Source organism: Salvelinus namaycush, chromosome 39, assembly GCF_016432855.1.
Source record: "Salvelinus namaycush isolate Seneca chromosome 39, SaNama_1.0, whole genome shotgun sequence".
In the NCBI taxonomy this organism is placed as follows: Eukaryota; Metazoa; Chordata; class Actinopteri; order Salmoniformes; family Salmonidae; genus Salvelinus; species Salvelinus namaycush.
In genome coordinates this window covers 20,550,405-20,566,403 of record NC_052345.1, presented here as the reverse complement: position 1 = coordinate 20,566,403, position 15,999 = coordinate 20,550,405, and the positions used below count along the sequence as shown (strand labels likewise).

The 15,999-nt window shown below is 45.0% G+C and overlaps 1 protein-coding gene and 1 long non-coding RNA gene across 3 annotated transcripts; one reads left to right on the top strand and one right to left on the bottom strand.

Moving 5' to 3' along the window:
- The first annotated feature begins 13,785 nt into the window (after window positions 1–13,785).
- Window positions 13,786–15,770, top strand: LOC120032558. Of its 2 annotated transcripts, XR_005473836.1 has the most exons (4): window positions 13,786–13,835; window positions 14,506–14,650; window positions 14,972–15,153; window positions 15,511–15,770. It is a non-coding gene; the product is annotated as an uncharacterized LOC120032558 (long non-coding RNA). The 2 variants fall into 2 exon arrangements; XR_005473835.1 differs by having other exon boundaries at window positions 14,506–15,153.
- On the bottom strand, window positions 14,794–15,510 carry LOC120032554 (piggyBac transposable element-derived protein 4-like). The gene is made up of 2 exons (XM_038978696.1): window positions 15,319–15,510; window positions 14,794–15,170 (listed from the first exon to the last, which is right to left on the bottom strand). The coding sequence occupies exons 1-2, from the start codon at window positions 15,458–15,460 to the stop codon at window positions 14,935–14,937; spliced, it is 378 nt and encodes a 125-aa protein (XP_038834624.1). The 5' UTR covers window positions 15,461–15,510; the 3' UTR covers window positions 14,794–14,934.
- Window positions 15,771–15,999: the final 229 nt, after the last annotated feature.

Here is a 15,999-nt window from a genome sequence, read left to right as displayed (position 1 = left end):
GTGTTCTCTGGTGTATTTTAAGGTCTGATGAATATTTGCAACCTTTCCCACAGTCAGAGCAGAAGTGAGATGTCTTCCCTGTGGGTCTCTGCTGGTGTTTCTTGAGGTGTTTTGATGTGGAGAGACTCTTCTCTGCCTCGTCAGCATCATGAGGTTGTTGAGGCCCCCCAGAGGATCCACGATAGTCACGTCTCTCTCCTGTGTGAACAACAAGTCAGACAGGTGGTTTAAGGCTCACAACAGCAAAAATCTACTGTAAAAAGGTGATGCCAACAGTGTAGCCATGATGTTGTACAAACAATGACGTCTGTAATGAATGTTCATTATTTGACATTTGTCTTAAGACAGTCAAGTGAACAACAATAGTCATATTTTGTCTTGTTTTCCCATTAGTAGTAACATCGACAATTGTATGCTAGAAATACATTTTTAAAGTTGTTGAAATCCTAAGCAGTGTGCCAGACAACGTTTGTCTCCAATATAGGCACCTTTCTGTAGGTCTATGTTGTTGTTAGGTGAAGTTATGGGTCCTACAGTAGGTCTATGTTGTTGTTAGGTGAAGTTATGGGTCCTACAGTAGGTCTATGTTGTTGTTAGGTGAAGTTATGGGTCCTACAGTAGGTCTATGGTATTGGTATAACTAGGGATTTCCGCATTAGCATGGAGGATTTTCTGCAACCAAATTGCGTTTTAGCAAACCGAGGGCAGAGAGCGATGCAGAGAGCGATGCACCTATTTGGGGATGTCTGATAGTATTTACGCACCCCCACTAATGATTTGTGGAGCTTCTCAAAGTAATTTTTTCTTCACCTCAAACAGCAGGTAAACAAAGTCTTCCTAAAATCAATTAGCGAATGACAATAGTTCCTCAAAGTATTTGTAAAATATTTCCAGCTCTCACTCTTGATAACCACTCGACATGAAAGGGAAAATGTAATGCTCTGATCCAGTGGAAATGTCATAAAATACCTAATTACTTCTTATCCCTTACACAAATAGCCTACAGCTGTGTCTGTCCCAAACTCACTGGCGCGGGAAACTCAGGGCCCAGAATATTTTATATCAAGTTTCGGACCAACCTCGGTGATAGAACTTGAAACATTGTATCAACTACTGTATGTAGACAGGCCATGCGCATCCAATGTGATTTATTTTTATCTGGATATTTTCTAGCTGTTTTTATTTGTTGGCTTTATGTAGGCTATTTTTACACAGTTGGGAATGGCAATAAAAGTTATTTAGATTTGTATAATTTTCATTTTGATTTATAAAGAATAATATAATTATTATTATTACTATTATAAATTAAATGAAACTGTTCCAGTAAAATGTGAATATGAAAATCATAACTGGCACCAGATCAGTAGAAATGGTCAGATAAATTGGCACTACAAATGGAAAAGGTTGCCGACTGCTGTTGTAGCCTATTACTGGAAACTTCAGGAGCATAACGTCAGAATTTACGAAGGCCAGCCGCAGCGTGAGGAGAATGCTAAGGAAGAGTTTTTTTTGTTATTGTTAGGCTATCTCTGGCTCCCTCCAGTCATTTGTGTGTCTCAATTATTTAATAAAAACGGGTGATTCCTATGTTGATGATGTAAAAAATATTTGCTGCTCTGTGGTATGTAATGAGGAGCAACCAGATGCTGCACGCATTTATGAAATTGCTTATTCCAGTTACTAATAAGCATGCACCCATTAAGAAAATGACTGTAAAAGCTGTTAAATCCCAGTGGATTGATGAGGAATTGAAAAATGGTATGGTTGAGAAGGATGAGGTAAAAGGAATGGCAAATAAGTCTGGCTGCACAACCGATTGGCAAACATCCTGCAAATTGAGAAATCCTGTGACTAAACTGAATAAAAAGAAAAAAACGACACAATGAAACAAAGATAAATTACATAAAGAATGATAGTAAAAAGCTTTGGAGAACCTTACATACAATTTTGGGGAAAAATTTACTGAAGATGGCTCATTCATCACAAAGTCCACTACTTTTATGATTTTTTCATTGGCAAGATTAGCAAACTTAGGCATGACATACCAGCAACAAACGCTGACACTACACATCCAAGTATATCTGACCAAATTATGAAAGACAAGCATTGTAATTTAGAATTCCGTAAAGTCAGCGTGGAAGAGGTGAAACAATTATTGTTGTCTATCAACAATGACAAGCCACCGGGGTCTGACAATCTAGATGGAAAATTACTGAGGATAATAGCAGACTATATTGCCACTCCTATTTTCCGTATCTTTAATTTAAGCCTACTAGAGAGCGTGTGCCCTCAGGCCTGGAGGGAAGCTAAAGTCATTCGACATGCGCTATGCTCTGCATAGTTAGCTCCAGGTAAAATGTTGCACTTATTCAGCCATTCTGTGACAAAAAACAAGCTACATATGGACAGTACTAAAATAAACTGACTCTGGAAATGACAAAGCGCCTCGTAACCTGGCTGGAAATGGGACAAACGGACCCCTTCTGTGGTAACAGACTGGGACGATTTGTAATCAAATGTAATTCCCAGGAACGGGGTTCAAATGAACCACAGAGACTGTGTGGGATAATAACATGGCCGTGTCCAACCCTGCTTGTTCCCTCGACTCCACTACCAACCACCAATCTCCAACAGGGCCCTTACCCTGTATCACTAGACACTTCATCTACAGGTAGGAATCAGCAATGGATCCCAATAATGAGCCACCTATGGGAGGGGTAACCCTTTGTGGACAAATCTCTCAACGTATTACTGCTACCCTGGGGAGATTGATATACCCCTTGAACATCGGCTCCAACCCTCGTCGGATGTGGTAGGGCTTGCCACATCAGACTACAAAGGGAAGCACAGCCGATAGCTGCCCAGTGACACAAGCCTACCAGACGAGCTAAATTACTTCTATGCTCGCTTCGAGGAAAGTAATACCGAAACATGCATGACAGCATCAGATGTTCCGGACGACTTTGTGATCACGCTCTCCGCAGCCGATGTGAGTAAGACCTTTAAAACCTTTCTGGACTACCCATCCCGGATCCGGGATCATCCTCATCAAAAAAGCTGACTAGCATAGCCTAGTGCCACAGGGATATCATATAATATAATTTCATGAAATCACAAGTCCAATACAGCAAATGAAAGATAAACATCTTGTGAATCCAGCCAACATTTCCGATTTTTAAAATGTTCTATAGCGAAAACACAATATATATTTATGTTAGCTCACCACAATAGCCAAACACACAACGCCATGTTTTCACCGCCAACATAGCTTTCACAAAACCCACAAAGAGATAAAACTAATCACTAACCTTTGAACAACTTCATCAGATGACAGTCTTATAACATCATGTTATACAATACATTTATGTTTTGTTCGAAAATGTGCATATTTACAGGTATAAATCGTAGTTTTACATTGCAGCCACCGTCACAAATAGCACCAAAACAGCCAGAATAATTACAGAGAGCAACGTGAAATACATAAACACTCATCATAAAACATTTATGAAAAATACATGTTGTACAACAAATGAAAGATACACTGGTTCTTAATGCAACCGCTGTGTTAGATTTAAAAAAATAACTTTAGTACAAAGTACAGCATGCAATATTGTGAGACAGCGCCCAGCAATTCTCCACCTTGTTGGAGCCAACATATACCACAAAAATACAAAATAACATCATAAATATTCTCTTACCTTTGATGATCTTCCATCAGAATGTAGTGCAAGGAGTCCTAGTTCCACAATAAATCGTTGTTTTGTTTTAGAATGTCCATTTCTTCTGTCGAATTAGCAACTTTGGCTAGCATAATGGTGCTCACGTGTCCATCATCTCTTGGCGCATGGAACGAAAAATTCCAAAAGTCACAATAAACGTCGAATAAACTGGTCAAACTCGGTTGAAAATCCAACTTTATGATGTTTTTCTCATATGTATCCAATAAAGTCCGAGACTGAGCATTTCGTCGTGTATACCTAACGCATTTCAGAAGACAATGTGGGGTTCCCTGGTGCGCAGTTGAATACTGCCAGTAGGGCGGACCTGTCACTCCAAAAGTTCTCATTCGGTCTCACATCAAGCTAGACACCCCATTCAACATTCTACTGCCTGTTGACATCTAGTGGAAGGCGTATGAAGTGCATACAGATCCATAAATATAAGGCAATTGAATAGGCAAGCCCTGACACAGAGCCCCATTTTCAGAACTTTCACTTCCTGTTTGGAAGTTTGCTGCCAAATTAGTTCTGTTTTACTCAGATATAATTCAAACAGTTTCAGAAACTTAAGAGTGTTTTCTATCCAATAGTAATAATAATATGCATATTGTATGATCTAGAACAGAGTACGAGGCCGTTTAATTTGGGAATGATTTTTTCCCAAAGTGAAAACAGCGCCCCCTATTTCCAAGAGGTTTTAAACAGATTAACATTCACAAGGCCACAGGGCCAAACGGATAACCAGGACGTGTACTCCAAGCATGCGCTGACCAACTGGCAAGGGTCTTCACTGACATTTTCATCCCCTGTCTGAGTCTGTAATACCAAGATGTTTCAAGCAGACCACCATAGTCCCTGTGCCCAAGAACACTAAGATAACCTGCCTAAGTGACTACCGACCCGTAGCACTCACGTCTGTAGCCATGAAGTGCTTTGAAAGGCTGGTCGTGGCTCACATTAACACCATTATCCCAGAAACCCTAGACCCACTCCAATTTGCATACCGCCCCAACAGATACACAGATGACGTAATCTCTATTGCACTCCACACTGCACTTTCCCACCTGGACAAAAGGAACACCCATGTGAGAATGCTATTCATCGACTACAGCTCAGCGTTCAACACCATAGTTCCCTCAAAGCTCATCACTAAGCTAAGGACCCTGGGACTAAACACTGAGCACGCCCCCATTCTCATCGAAGGGGTTGTAGTGGAGCAGTTGAAAGCTTCAAGTTCCTTGGTATCCACATCCTTGGTGTCCACATTATAGGCTTAGTTCACTGGTGAACTGTTGAAATCATGGAAACATAATGACGATTCTAATTCTAGATTTGGAATAGAATGTGCAGCACCTTGAATATATCGTTGTTTGACTACCAATTAATAAACCAGGGAGGAATTACTGACAGAGTAGGAGCGTGGTGGAGACATCCAAGAGAGGGAAATCAGGAAGGGAAATGACAGCAAGTAGTGCAGACGAAAGGGATAACAAGTTGGTGAAGCAACAGATGTGCTGGAATGAGAACAATATAGATGGAATGAGAACAATATAGATGCTACTTTGAGAACACAAACTCTCACATCTTTCACAGCACAGAGCGAGGGAGTCCAGGGGATGACTGGAGGAGCAATGGAGGAAGCATTGTGGGATTCTCTTGGCGCGGGTACAGTTGGTGAGACTGAGTGGACGATGGTGAAGAACAGTGGAGTGAAAAGGGCTAAAGTTGGTAATGAACAGCAGTTTAGGGTCGGAGTGGGAATCATCAGCAAGGATATTTTTGTGGGTGACCTGTTAACGGTCTCAAAGATGGTGATGGATTAATTGGGTAAAGTGGAATCGGTTCGAGTGACCAGGAGCGGTATGAATCTGATTGTGTGTCAACAGCGCAAAAGGAGAAAGCTTTGTGTGGTTTAGGTTAAACATTTCAGATAGACGCACGTTGAATAAAATTAATGATAGACGGAAGGTTTTACTGTGGTTTGGTGAAGTGGCTCTCCCATCTTATGTAAAACCTGGGTAAGTGAGATATACAGAAGCCGCTGCAGTTTGGACATGTGGCAAGTGTTTCTCGAAGGAATAAATATGTCGTTTCTCGAAGGAATAAATATGTCGTAGTCAGATGAAGCATGTTGTAATTGTGATGGGAATCACGTTCCCGGAGTGCCCTGTACGAATGAAGGATGTCACAGTAGCTAGGATGATCAGGCCCATCCAGCAGGTGTCCTATGTGGAGGCAGTGAAAATAGCTGAAGGAGTAGAAAGGAGAAGGTAGTTCATGTCCATGTCAGTAGGTGGCAGCAATACACCTGATGAGTGTAGTCTGACAATAAACCTCAGAGAAGAAGACATGGTAGGAACCAAAGTGTTGGTCAGTGTTTCCAGTTGACCCTAATTAGATGTTACATTACATGTTGTTTTCTTACTTCATGTAGCCGGCTAGCTACCCAACATATTCATACTTCTCTTACTCCTCTCTGATAAGATACCGCTGCACAAACATGCTTATCTAGGCCTACACCAGCACTGGTACCAGGCAGTATTAGCTAGCTACGTTTGCTCTGACTCTTAATACATTTAGCAAGCTAGCTAGCCCGCTAACTAGCATTTAGCAGCTAACATTATTTGAGCAACACCTTGCTAAGAAAAGACAATCTTTCGCCTTTAATGTAATGGCATGAAAACAACTGTATTACCCCGACCAGAAACCAAAACATAAGCTTGTATAACGCTACTGTTTGTAAACAAATACTATATGGCTGAGGAGTAGGGTCGATCCAAGCGTTCTGACCTCACAATGACAGTAAAGCAACCAAGTTAACTGGCTAACGTTGGACAGCTTGCTAGACACAAATCAGAGAAAACCTCACTCTTACCATTTTACTTGCCCTAGCAGAGCTGGTTAGGCTGTTTTCATGTTATCCAGAGCGTTGGTGACTAACTGTGCTGCTGGCAACAATTTAATTTGAGCTTTTTTGCAGATGTTTACTGACACCGGCCATATTCAACGTTTGTTGAGCGTTATTAAATTCATTGGTTATTCTGCGCTCTAATCAAGTCAATAAACATTGGGTAGTTAGTTTGAATATAGTTACTATACTGGCAAGTTTGATGTATAAGTAGCCAACTAACGTTAGGTAGCTAGCTCCCATACTGGTACATACTGCTGTAAAGATATGCTATGCGTTTTGTAAGGATAGTGTAGCTAACATAACGTGTAACGTAACTTATTTGAAAAGTCATTACTTTATTGCATTGCTCAACATTTGTCATAGTTATTTAAAGCAGTTCATTTGTATCTGCTCTCTCGGACTTCGGCTGCATATTTTCCCCCATTTTCTTCAAATCTGAAAACGTTGAAGCCACAACCATTTCCTGAAAAATTGCATTATGGGCCCTAAAGTACTGCGTGTATACTTCGTATTTCGGCGAATTTAGTACGACATCCGGGAACTTTTGGCATACTAACTACATCATACTATGACCAATAAGCATACTATATACTCAATTAACATCACAAATAGTGCAGTTAGTCGGAGTATTCTAACACAGCTCAGGACTCTGGGCAGCCATTTTGTTTGTTTAAAAACTAGGTTGCCCCTTTAAAAAAGCCACACAACAATCAACCAATCTGCAGTTCAACCAATAACAAAGCTGTAATTCCACCACTGTTTTGGTAATAAGATGATGGATGGGGCTGGAGAAATGTAACTAGTCTCTAATTCATAGACAGACCAATGGATGCAAGGACTGACCATCCATGATATCAACATTATAGTTTTAACCATGTTGAGGCTATACAGTGTTGATTTACATTGTTTCTAAACATTGGAGTAAAAAAAGCTTATGTGGGGTTCTGATGGGGTAAAAACAGTTGAACTAAGCGCATGAGGCATGTGTTATATTCTTCAAGAATCAATGGCTATAAATAAATAATTTAAAAGTCAAAATATGGATGTAGCAATTGCACATTTCCCCTTTAACACCACACATCAGTTCAACAATCGCAGAGTTTGTGCTTCTGTATTTAAGACAGTACTTACGAGTGTTACTCAGGGAACGGTTTCTCAAAACCATCTTATTGCTAAGTTCATCGTTAGAACCATCGGATGCCTGAAGATGTGTTTGGGAAACCGGGACCAGATATCCAGTTTCGTCCTCTTCATTTTTCGATGTGACAGTCATATCCCCCTCTTCTTTCACTGAAACGTCGTCGTCGTCCTCCTCGTCCTCTGTAACGTCTTTCTCTTCTTCTTTCACGGTAACAGCCTCACCCTCTACTTGTTTTTGTATTGTAACAGCCTCCTCCTCCTCCTCCTCCTCTTTCACGAGAGCTACTTTCTCCATCCTCTTCTTCAACAGGAACGGGGTTAAGTTTGAGACTGGAGCTATGAGGCATGTACTGAAGTCGCTAAGCGGTATAATTCAAAGGAGTGTCACTTTATCAGCAGCACGTGATCAATGACGTCTGAAGAATAATTTCGTCGAACACCTGATTGGTTTGCTATTGGGCTCGTTCGACATTGCAGCCGACAGTGCAGGTGGCTGCTGACTGCTGACTGATTAATTTACAAATCACCTTGCAACATAAATAACTACTCATTATTATTTATAAATCAGTCAGCCAGTCACCGTTTACCCACAACGCAGCATGGGTTTGATGCTCTCGAACACGGCCAGTGGTTTAATATATGACATATTGGCTACGGGAGTTTTGTAACTTTTTCTCCGGTAGTTGGTCTCGCTGACCATAACCGTGCTGGTTGGCTACGCTGGTTAGGCTAATAGCTAGTTGGCTAAATAGCTAACGTTAACTGGTTGGCTAAGATAACTGCATATAGCTAATGTTATCTGGCTGGCTAAGATAACTGAATATAGCTAATGTTAGCTGGCTGGCTAAGATACCTGCATATAGCTAATGTTAGCTGGCTGGCTAAGATAACTGCATATAGCTAATGTTAGCTGGCTGGCTAAGATAACTGCATATAGCTAACGTTAGCTGGCTGGCTAAGATAACTATGTAGCTAACATTCTTTGATATTTGGTTAGATGGCGTTATGTATTTACAAAACTGTGGTTTACTTTAATCACTCAAGTCATGAGTGCAAATTATTGGTTTAATTTAAAGTTATACATTTTAAGTTATTTCTGTTGTAGTATACATCATAGGGAATAGGCTGGTCCTCCATATTACTTCACACCTGACTTTAATGTAATAACTCCAAAAATAGAACTGTGAGGTGTTACTTTGCATTGGAAATGTTTTAATATTTTATTTGATATTTTATAAAGAATACAAAACATACACATACAAACAACATCATAGAAACATTAACTACATCACACATGCCCAGACCCACTAGAACACACCTCCATCTCCATTAACTACATCCCACCTGCCCAGACCCACTAGAACACACCCCCATCTCAAGCGATCGCATCAGCACCATTTTATTTCTCTCCGTCACTTTAAACTTTTAGATAATAAAGCATTTGACCTTTCTTTTGAATTAACAGAGGATTGGTTGATTTCCAGGTTTTAATTAAGTATAATATTTAAGATAATTGACGAGAAAAGTATCATCCAACCATCGTGTAACGACTTTCTTCCTGGGGTGAAGTAGAGGACCAAAATGCAGCGCGGTTAGTGTTCAACATGTTTAATTTGAACATAAATGGTGAACACTTACAACAATACAAAAACAACAAATGTGAAAGTCGAGACAGTCCTATCTGGTGCAGAACACAAACACAGAGACAGGAAACAAACACCCACAAAATCCCAACACAAAACAAGCCTCCTATATATGAGTCTCAATCAGAGACAACGACTACCATCTGTCTCTGATTGAGAACCCACACTAGGCTGACATAGAAACAGACAAACTAGACACACAACATAGAATTCCCACCCAGCTCACGTCCTGACCAACTAAACACATACAAAACAACAGAAAACAGGTCAGGAACGTGACAGAACCCCCCCCTCAAGGTGCGAACTCCGGGCGCACCCCTAACAACTCAAGGGGAGGGTCTGGGTGGGCATCTGTCCGCGGTGGCGGCTCCGGCGGTGGACGAGGGCACCACTCCACCATTGTCTTTATCCACCTCCTTAGCGTCCCTTGAGTGGCGACCCTCGCCCCCGACCATGGTCCAGGAACCTTCACCAACTCCCCTCTACAATAGAGGAGACAACTCAGGACAGAGAGGTAGTTCAGGACAAAGAGGTAGCCCAGGACAGAGAGGTAGCTCCGGACAGAGAGGTAGCTCCGGACAGAGAGGTAGCTCCGGACAGAGGGACAACTCTGTACTAATGGCAGCTCCGGACTGGGTGGCAGCTCCGGACTGGGTGGCAGCTCCGGACTGGGTGGCAGCTCATGACTGGAGGGCAGCTCATGACTGGAGGGCAGCTCATGACTGGAGGGCAGCTCATGACTGGAGGGCAGCTCATGACTGGAGGGCAGCTCATGACTGGAGGGCAGCTCATGACTGGAGGGCAGCTCATGACTGTAGGGCAGCTCATGACCGTAGGGCAGCTCATGACCGTAAGGCAGCTCATGACTGTAAGGCAGCTCATGCAGCTCCTGACTGGCTGGCGGCTCTGGTTGCTCCTGACTGGCTGGCGTCTCTGGCGGCTCCTGACTGGCTGGCGGCTCTGGCGGCTCCTGACTGGCTGGCGGCTCTGGCGGCTCCTGACTGGCTGGCGGCTCTGGCGGCTCCTGACTGACGGACGGCTCTAGCGGCTCCTGACTGACGGGCGGCTCTAATGGCTCGGGACAGACGGGCGGCTCTAATGGCGCTGGGCAGACGGATGGCTCAGACGGCGCTGGGCAGACGGACGGCTCAGACGGCGCTGGGCAGACGGACGGCTCAGACGGCGCTGGGCAGACGGACGGCTCAGACGGCGCTGGGCAGACGGACGGCTCAGACGGCGCTGGGCAGACGGACGGCTCAGACGGCGCTGGGCAGACGGACGGCTCAGACGGCGCTGGGCAGACGGACGGCTCAGACGGCGCTGGGCAGACGGACGGCTCAGACGGCGCTGGGCAGACGGACGGCTCAGACGGCGCTGGGCAGACGGACGGCTCAGACGGCGCTGGGCAGACGGACGGCTCAGACGGCGCTGGGCAGACGGACGGCTCAGACGGCGCTGGGCAGACGGACGGCTCAGACGGCGCTGGGCAGACGGACGGCTCAGACGGCGCTGGGCAGACGGACGGCTCAGACGGCGCTGGGCAGACGGACGGCTCAGACGGCGCTGGGCAGACGGACGGCTCAGACGGCGCTGGGCAGACGGACGGCTCAGACGGCGCTGGGCAGACGGACGGCTCAGACGGCGCTGGGCAGACGGACGGCTCAGACGGCGTTGGGCAGACGGGCAGTTCAGGCGCCGCTGGGCAGACGGGCAGTTCAGGCGCCGCTGGGCAGACGGGCAGTTCAGGCGCCGCTGGGCAGACGGGCAGTTCAGGCGCCGCTGGGCAGACGGGCAGTTCAGGCGCCGCTGGGCAGACGGGCAGTTCAGGCGCCGCTGGGCAGACGGGCAGTTCAGGCGCCGCTGGGCAGACGGGCAGTTCAGGCGCCGCTGGGCAGACGGGCAGTTCAGGCGCCGCTGGGCAGACGGGCAGTTCAGGCGCCGCTGGGCAGACGGGCAGTTCAGGCGCCGCTGGGCAGACGGGCAGTTCAGGCACCGCTGGGCAGACGGCAGACTCATGCCGGCTGAGACGCACTATAGGCCTGATGCGTGGTGCCGGAACTGGAGGTACCGGGCTGAGGGCACGCACCTCAGGGCGAGTGCGGGGAGGAGGAACAGGGCTCTGGCGATGCACTGGAAGCCTGGTGCGTGGTGTAGGCACTGGTGGTACTGGGCTGGGGCGGGAAGGTGGCGCCGGATATACCGGACCGTGAAGGAGGACACGCGCTCTTGAGCACCGAGCCTCTCCAACCTTACCAGGTTGAATGGTCCCCGTAGCCCTGCCAGTGCGGCGAGGTGGAACAACCCGCACTGGGCTATGCAGGCGAACCGGGGACACCACCTGTAAGGCTGGTGCCATGTACGCCGGCCCGAGGAGACGTACTGGAGGCCAGATACGTTGGGCCGGCTTCATGACATCCAGCTCGATGCCCAACCTAGCCCTCCCAGTGCGGCAAGGTGGAATAGCCCGCACTGGGCTAAGCACGCGTACTGGGGACACCGTGCGCTTTACCGCATAACACGGTGTCTGACCAGTACGACGCCCTCTCACTCCACGGTAAGCCCGGGGAGTTGGCTCAGGTATCCAACCTGGCTTCGCCACACTCCCCTTTAGCCCCCCCCCCCCCCCCCAAGAAATTTTTGGGTGAGCCTCTCGGGTTTCCAGCCACTCTGCCTTGCAAGCGCCTCATAATGCCGCCTCTCTGCTTTTGATGCCTCCAGCTCCGCTTTGGGACGACGACACTCCTCTGGCTCTGCCCAGGGTCCTTCTCCGTCCAGAATCTCCTCCCATGTCCATTCCTCCTTGTACTGCTGCTGCTGTTGCTGCTGCCCGTTGCCACGCTGCTTGGTCCGGGTTTGGTGGGTGTTTCTGTAACGACTTTCTTCCTGGGGTGAAGTAGAGGACCAAAATGCAGCGCGGTTAGTGTTCAACATGTTTAATTTGAACATAAATGGTGAACACTTACAACAATACAAAAACAACAAATGTGAAAGTCGAGACAGTCCTATCTGGTGCAGAACACAAACACAGAGACAGGAAACAAACACCCACAAAATCCCAACACAAAACAAGCCTCCTATATATGAGTCTCAATCAGAGACAACGACTACCATCTGTCTCTGATTGAGAACCCACACTAGGCTGACATAGAAACAGACAAACTAGACACACAACATAGAATTCCCACCCAGCTCACGTCCTGACCAACTAAACACATACAAAACAACAGAAAACAGGTCAGGAACGTGACACATCGGGTATCTCACTGCAACCTTAAATGCCATGTCTTGAAATATACAGACAGACAGATTAAAAGTAATTTTACATTGTATAACTGTACTTCTGACAGCCAACTTTCTAACTCCTCCCATAACTTTATGACGTCATAACATTCCCAGACGGATTATTGAGTCATTGTTAGTTTTACACTTAAGACATGACTCTGCCGTTGTGCTGTAGAATTTGTGAATTTTGTCTCTTGTATAATAAGGGACTATCATTTGTCCCAACATCACAGGCCTCAGACTTTGATGCAGTTAACTTCCAAAAGTTTTTCTGCAGTTTAACCCTTTCATGCGTGAGTTCCAAATATCTCTAACGGTCGCCCCAGCGTGAGTTTTTTTATGCACGTGATGTTAGAATGTTCTCTCCATTCCAGAATGTGATTGATACGTAACAGTACATTTTATCCGCGCTGCCCTCAAACCAAAGCACGCAGTCTGTTTATATTTATAGGCTGTTTCAACTTCAATTTCAAATTATTTTCTAACAAGTTTTTATTTTCTAAAAACAGTTTGAATTTAGGTGTGTTCCGCCTCCTCATTCATTCACATAAAAATAGTAATTTTTACTTTTGCGGACAATTACATTTTTGGGACATTTCTGACACGGACAAAATTCCCCCAAGCACTTCCCAATTGTTTGTGCAGTTCACGTCTGCAGACATTTGCTCATCTCCCGTCAGAACATGATCTGCACACGTGTTCACATTTTCTATCTGTTGCCCTCATTGCAGTCATTGTTTTCGTTAATAATAATAACTTTGGAAATGTGTGCGTTTCTATCAAAGTAAGTGCATTATTACGTTGTAATAGTTTCTGTATGTCGTTTCTATTGTAGCGTACTGTATGTATGGAGCGTAATATATTTGTGTATATTCTTTATAACCGCGGACACGTGAGGTAACGTTACTCATTTTATAACCTTTATGGTGTTATAGTCAATCGTGCTTATGTAGCTACATTATTCTATTAGCTCTGTAAAACAATGCTAATTGCGTCAGAGAAGTACTATCTTGTGTTGTATTTTGAAGCTACATGGCCTTATGACTCCCAAGTGACGCAGCGGTCAAAGGCACAGCACATCAGTGCTACAGGCGTCACTACAGACTCCCTGGTTCAAATCCAGGCTGCGTTTCTATCAAAGTAAGTGCCTTATTACGTTATAATAGTTTCTGCTGTAGCTCACTGTATGTATGGATCATAATATATTCCTTATAACCGCGGACACGTGAGGTAACGTTACACATTTTATAACCTTTATGGTGTTATAGTCAATCGTGCTTATGTAGCTACATTATTCTATTAGCTCTGTAAAACAGTGCTAGTTGCGTCAGAGAACTATTAGCTTGTGTTGTATTTTGAAGCTACCCTGACTTTATGACTCCCGAGTGGCGCAGCGGTCTATGGCACTGCATCTCAGTGCTAGAGGCGTCATTACAGACACCCTGGTTCAAATCCAGGCTGTATCACAACTGGCTGTGATTGGGAGTCCCATAGGACAGCGCACGATTGGCCCAGCGTTGTCCGAGTTTGGCCGGTGTAGGCCATCATTGTAAATAATAATTTGTTTTTAAATTACTTGCCTAGTTAAATAAAATAAAAAATATGACCATGGTTTGTTTATTTGGTCTATTCAGCATAGCTCTGTTCTGCCCTGCCTTGCCCCCCTGTTGAGCTCAAAAGTTAGTTTCTTAATGCAATAAACTATTTTTTATAGCAGTGTTTATTATGTTACTTCTTTGTAGTATTGTTTTATTGCTATATCCTTATATTGTATTCTAATTAATAATTCCTCTTTCTTCTGTACTTTCAGAAACCACAAACATTATTTGCCAATATCATAACTGGAGCTGGACATCTTTGGAGCAGAAGAATGAGGACAGCTTTTGTATGCTAACGTACACTCCTTAACAGTCTTACTGGATGAAAAGACAGCAAGAAAACACATATGCCAATATGTAATAGTCGTCTATTTTATTGCAGTATTGGTAGTTGGTTCAACAACATACTAGAGGACAAAAAACTGAAAATGCATAACCCATATTTAATATTCATGCAGTGACTGAACAACAACTGCATTTCCACCCCCCCCCCCCCCCCCCCCCCACCTCTGAAGGCATAGTATCATGGCAGTCAGTCACTTATTGCTGCAGATGTGCTCAATAATGCTTGAGCATGTGATACTCCTCAAAGCATGGTGAAATACATAGAGGTGTATCACAAGCTAAACACATGTATTTTGTCATCTTCCTCTGCTTACTTCTCCTGGTGCCAGACAGGCAGACTTTGCAGTGCCTCCTTGTGCGACTACCTTGAGCAGCAGTTTGAGGGACTTTGCAGGGAAATGCCGTGCAGTAAGGCGTAGGGGATTGTTTACAGCAGGACGACCCCCAGTGGATGGGCGCCGAGGGGTGTGGTGCTCCTCCAGCAGCTCTCTCATTAGGTTCTCTCTGTATTTTTGGTAGGTAATTACTTTACCTAAGAGGGAGTGGGGAGGATGAAGAAAGTTAGAGGATGATGAGGCAGTGGGTAGGTGGGTGAGATATTGTCACTATAATTGCATAATGGATTTGTATGTGAACTGTACATCCAATTACAAAAATAGCTTGTTCAGTAATCAACTCACCTGTTAGTTGGCGGTGAACTATGCTGCCATTGAGGGCAGCAGTGTCGATCAGATGGAAAAATATCTTCTTGTACCACTTGGTTGTTTTCCGAGTGCATTCCACAAAGCTGTTTATCATGTCTGCCTTATCCACTGCCCCCATTTTGAGGTTATAGTCGAGCACACAATCTGGTTTGATCTTTCTCTCTCCAGTCAGGTGATCCACCTTCCCTGTGGCCGACATGGTTGCTGTATGGACAGTGGAGAGGACATGGACATCTCTTTTGTCATGCCACTTTACTGCCAGCTGTTGACCATTCTCCTGGAACTCCACCTCCCCTCTCTGCATCTTCCTGCATCCGAATACTGGCATCCCCTTCCTGTTCGACCTGACTGTGCCACAGGCCCCTGTGCTGTTGGAGAGCAGATGCTGGAAGAGTGTGGGACTGCTGTACCAATTGTCCACGTACAAAGTGTGTCCCTTGCCGAGATGAGGAGCCAGCATGGTCATCACTACGGACCCGGACACCCCAAGCCCCTCATAATGTTTGATGTCAGTGGTGGACCCTGTGTAAACTATAATATCCTGGACAAATCCTGTCTTCACGTCGCACATGACAAAGAACTTGACTCCAAACCTGTGCCTTTTGGAGGGAATATATTGACGGAACGCCAGCCTACCTTTCCATAACATCAGGGACT

What these genes read in the sequence shown, in the direction of transcription:
- LOC120032554 (XM_038978696.1), bottom strand. Translation starts at nt 15,460, where the DNA reads ATGGGGGCAGTGGATAAGGCAGACATGATAAACAGCTTTGTGGAATGC. An exon ending in AGTTCACCGCCAACTAACAG is followed by an intron (nt 15,171 to 15,318) that starts GTGAGTTGATTA and finishes ACTCCCTCTTAG; the next exon opens with GTAAAGTAATTACCTACCAA.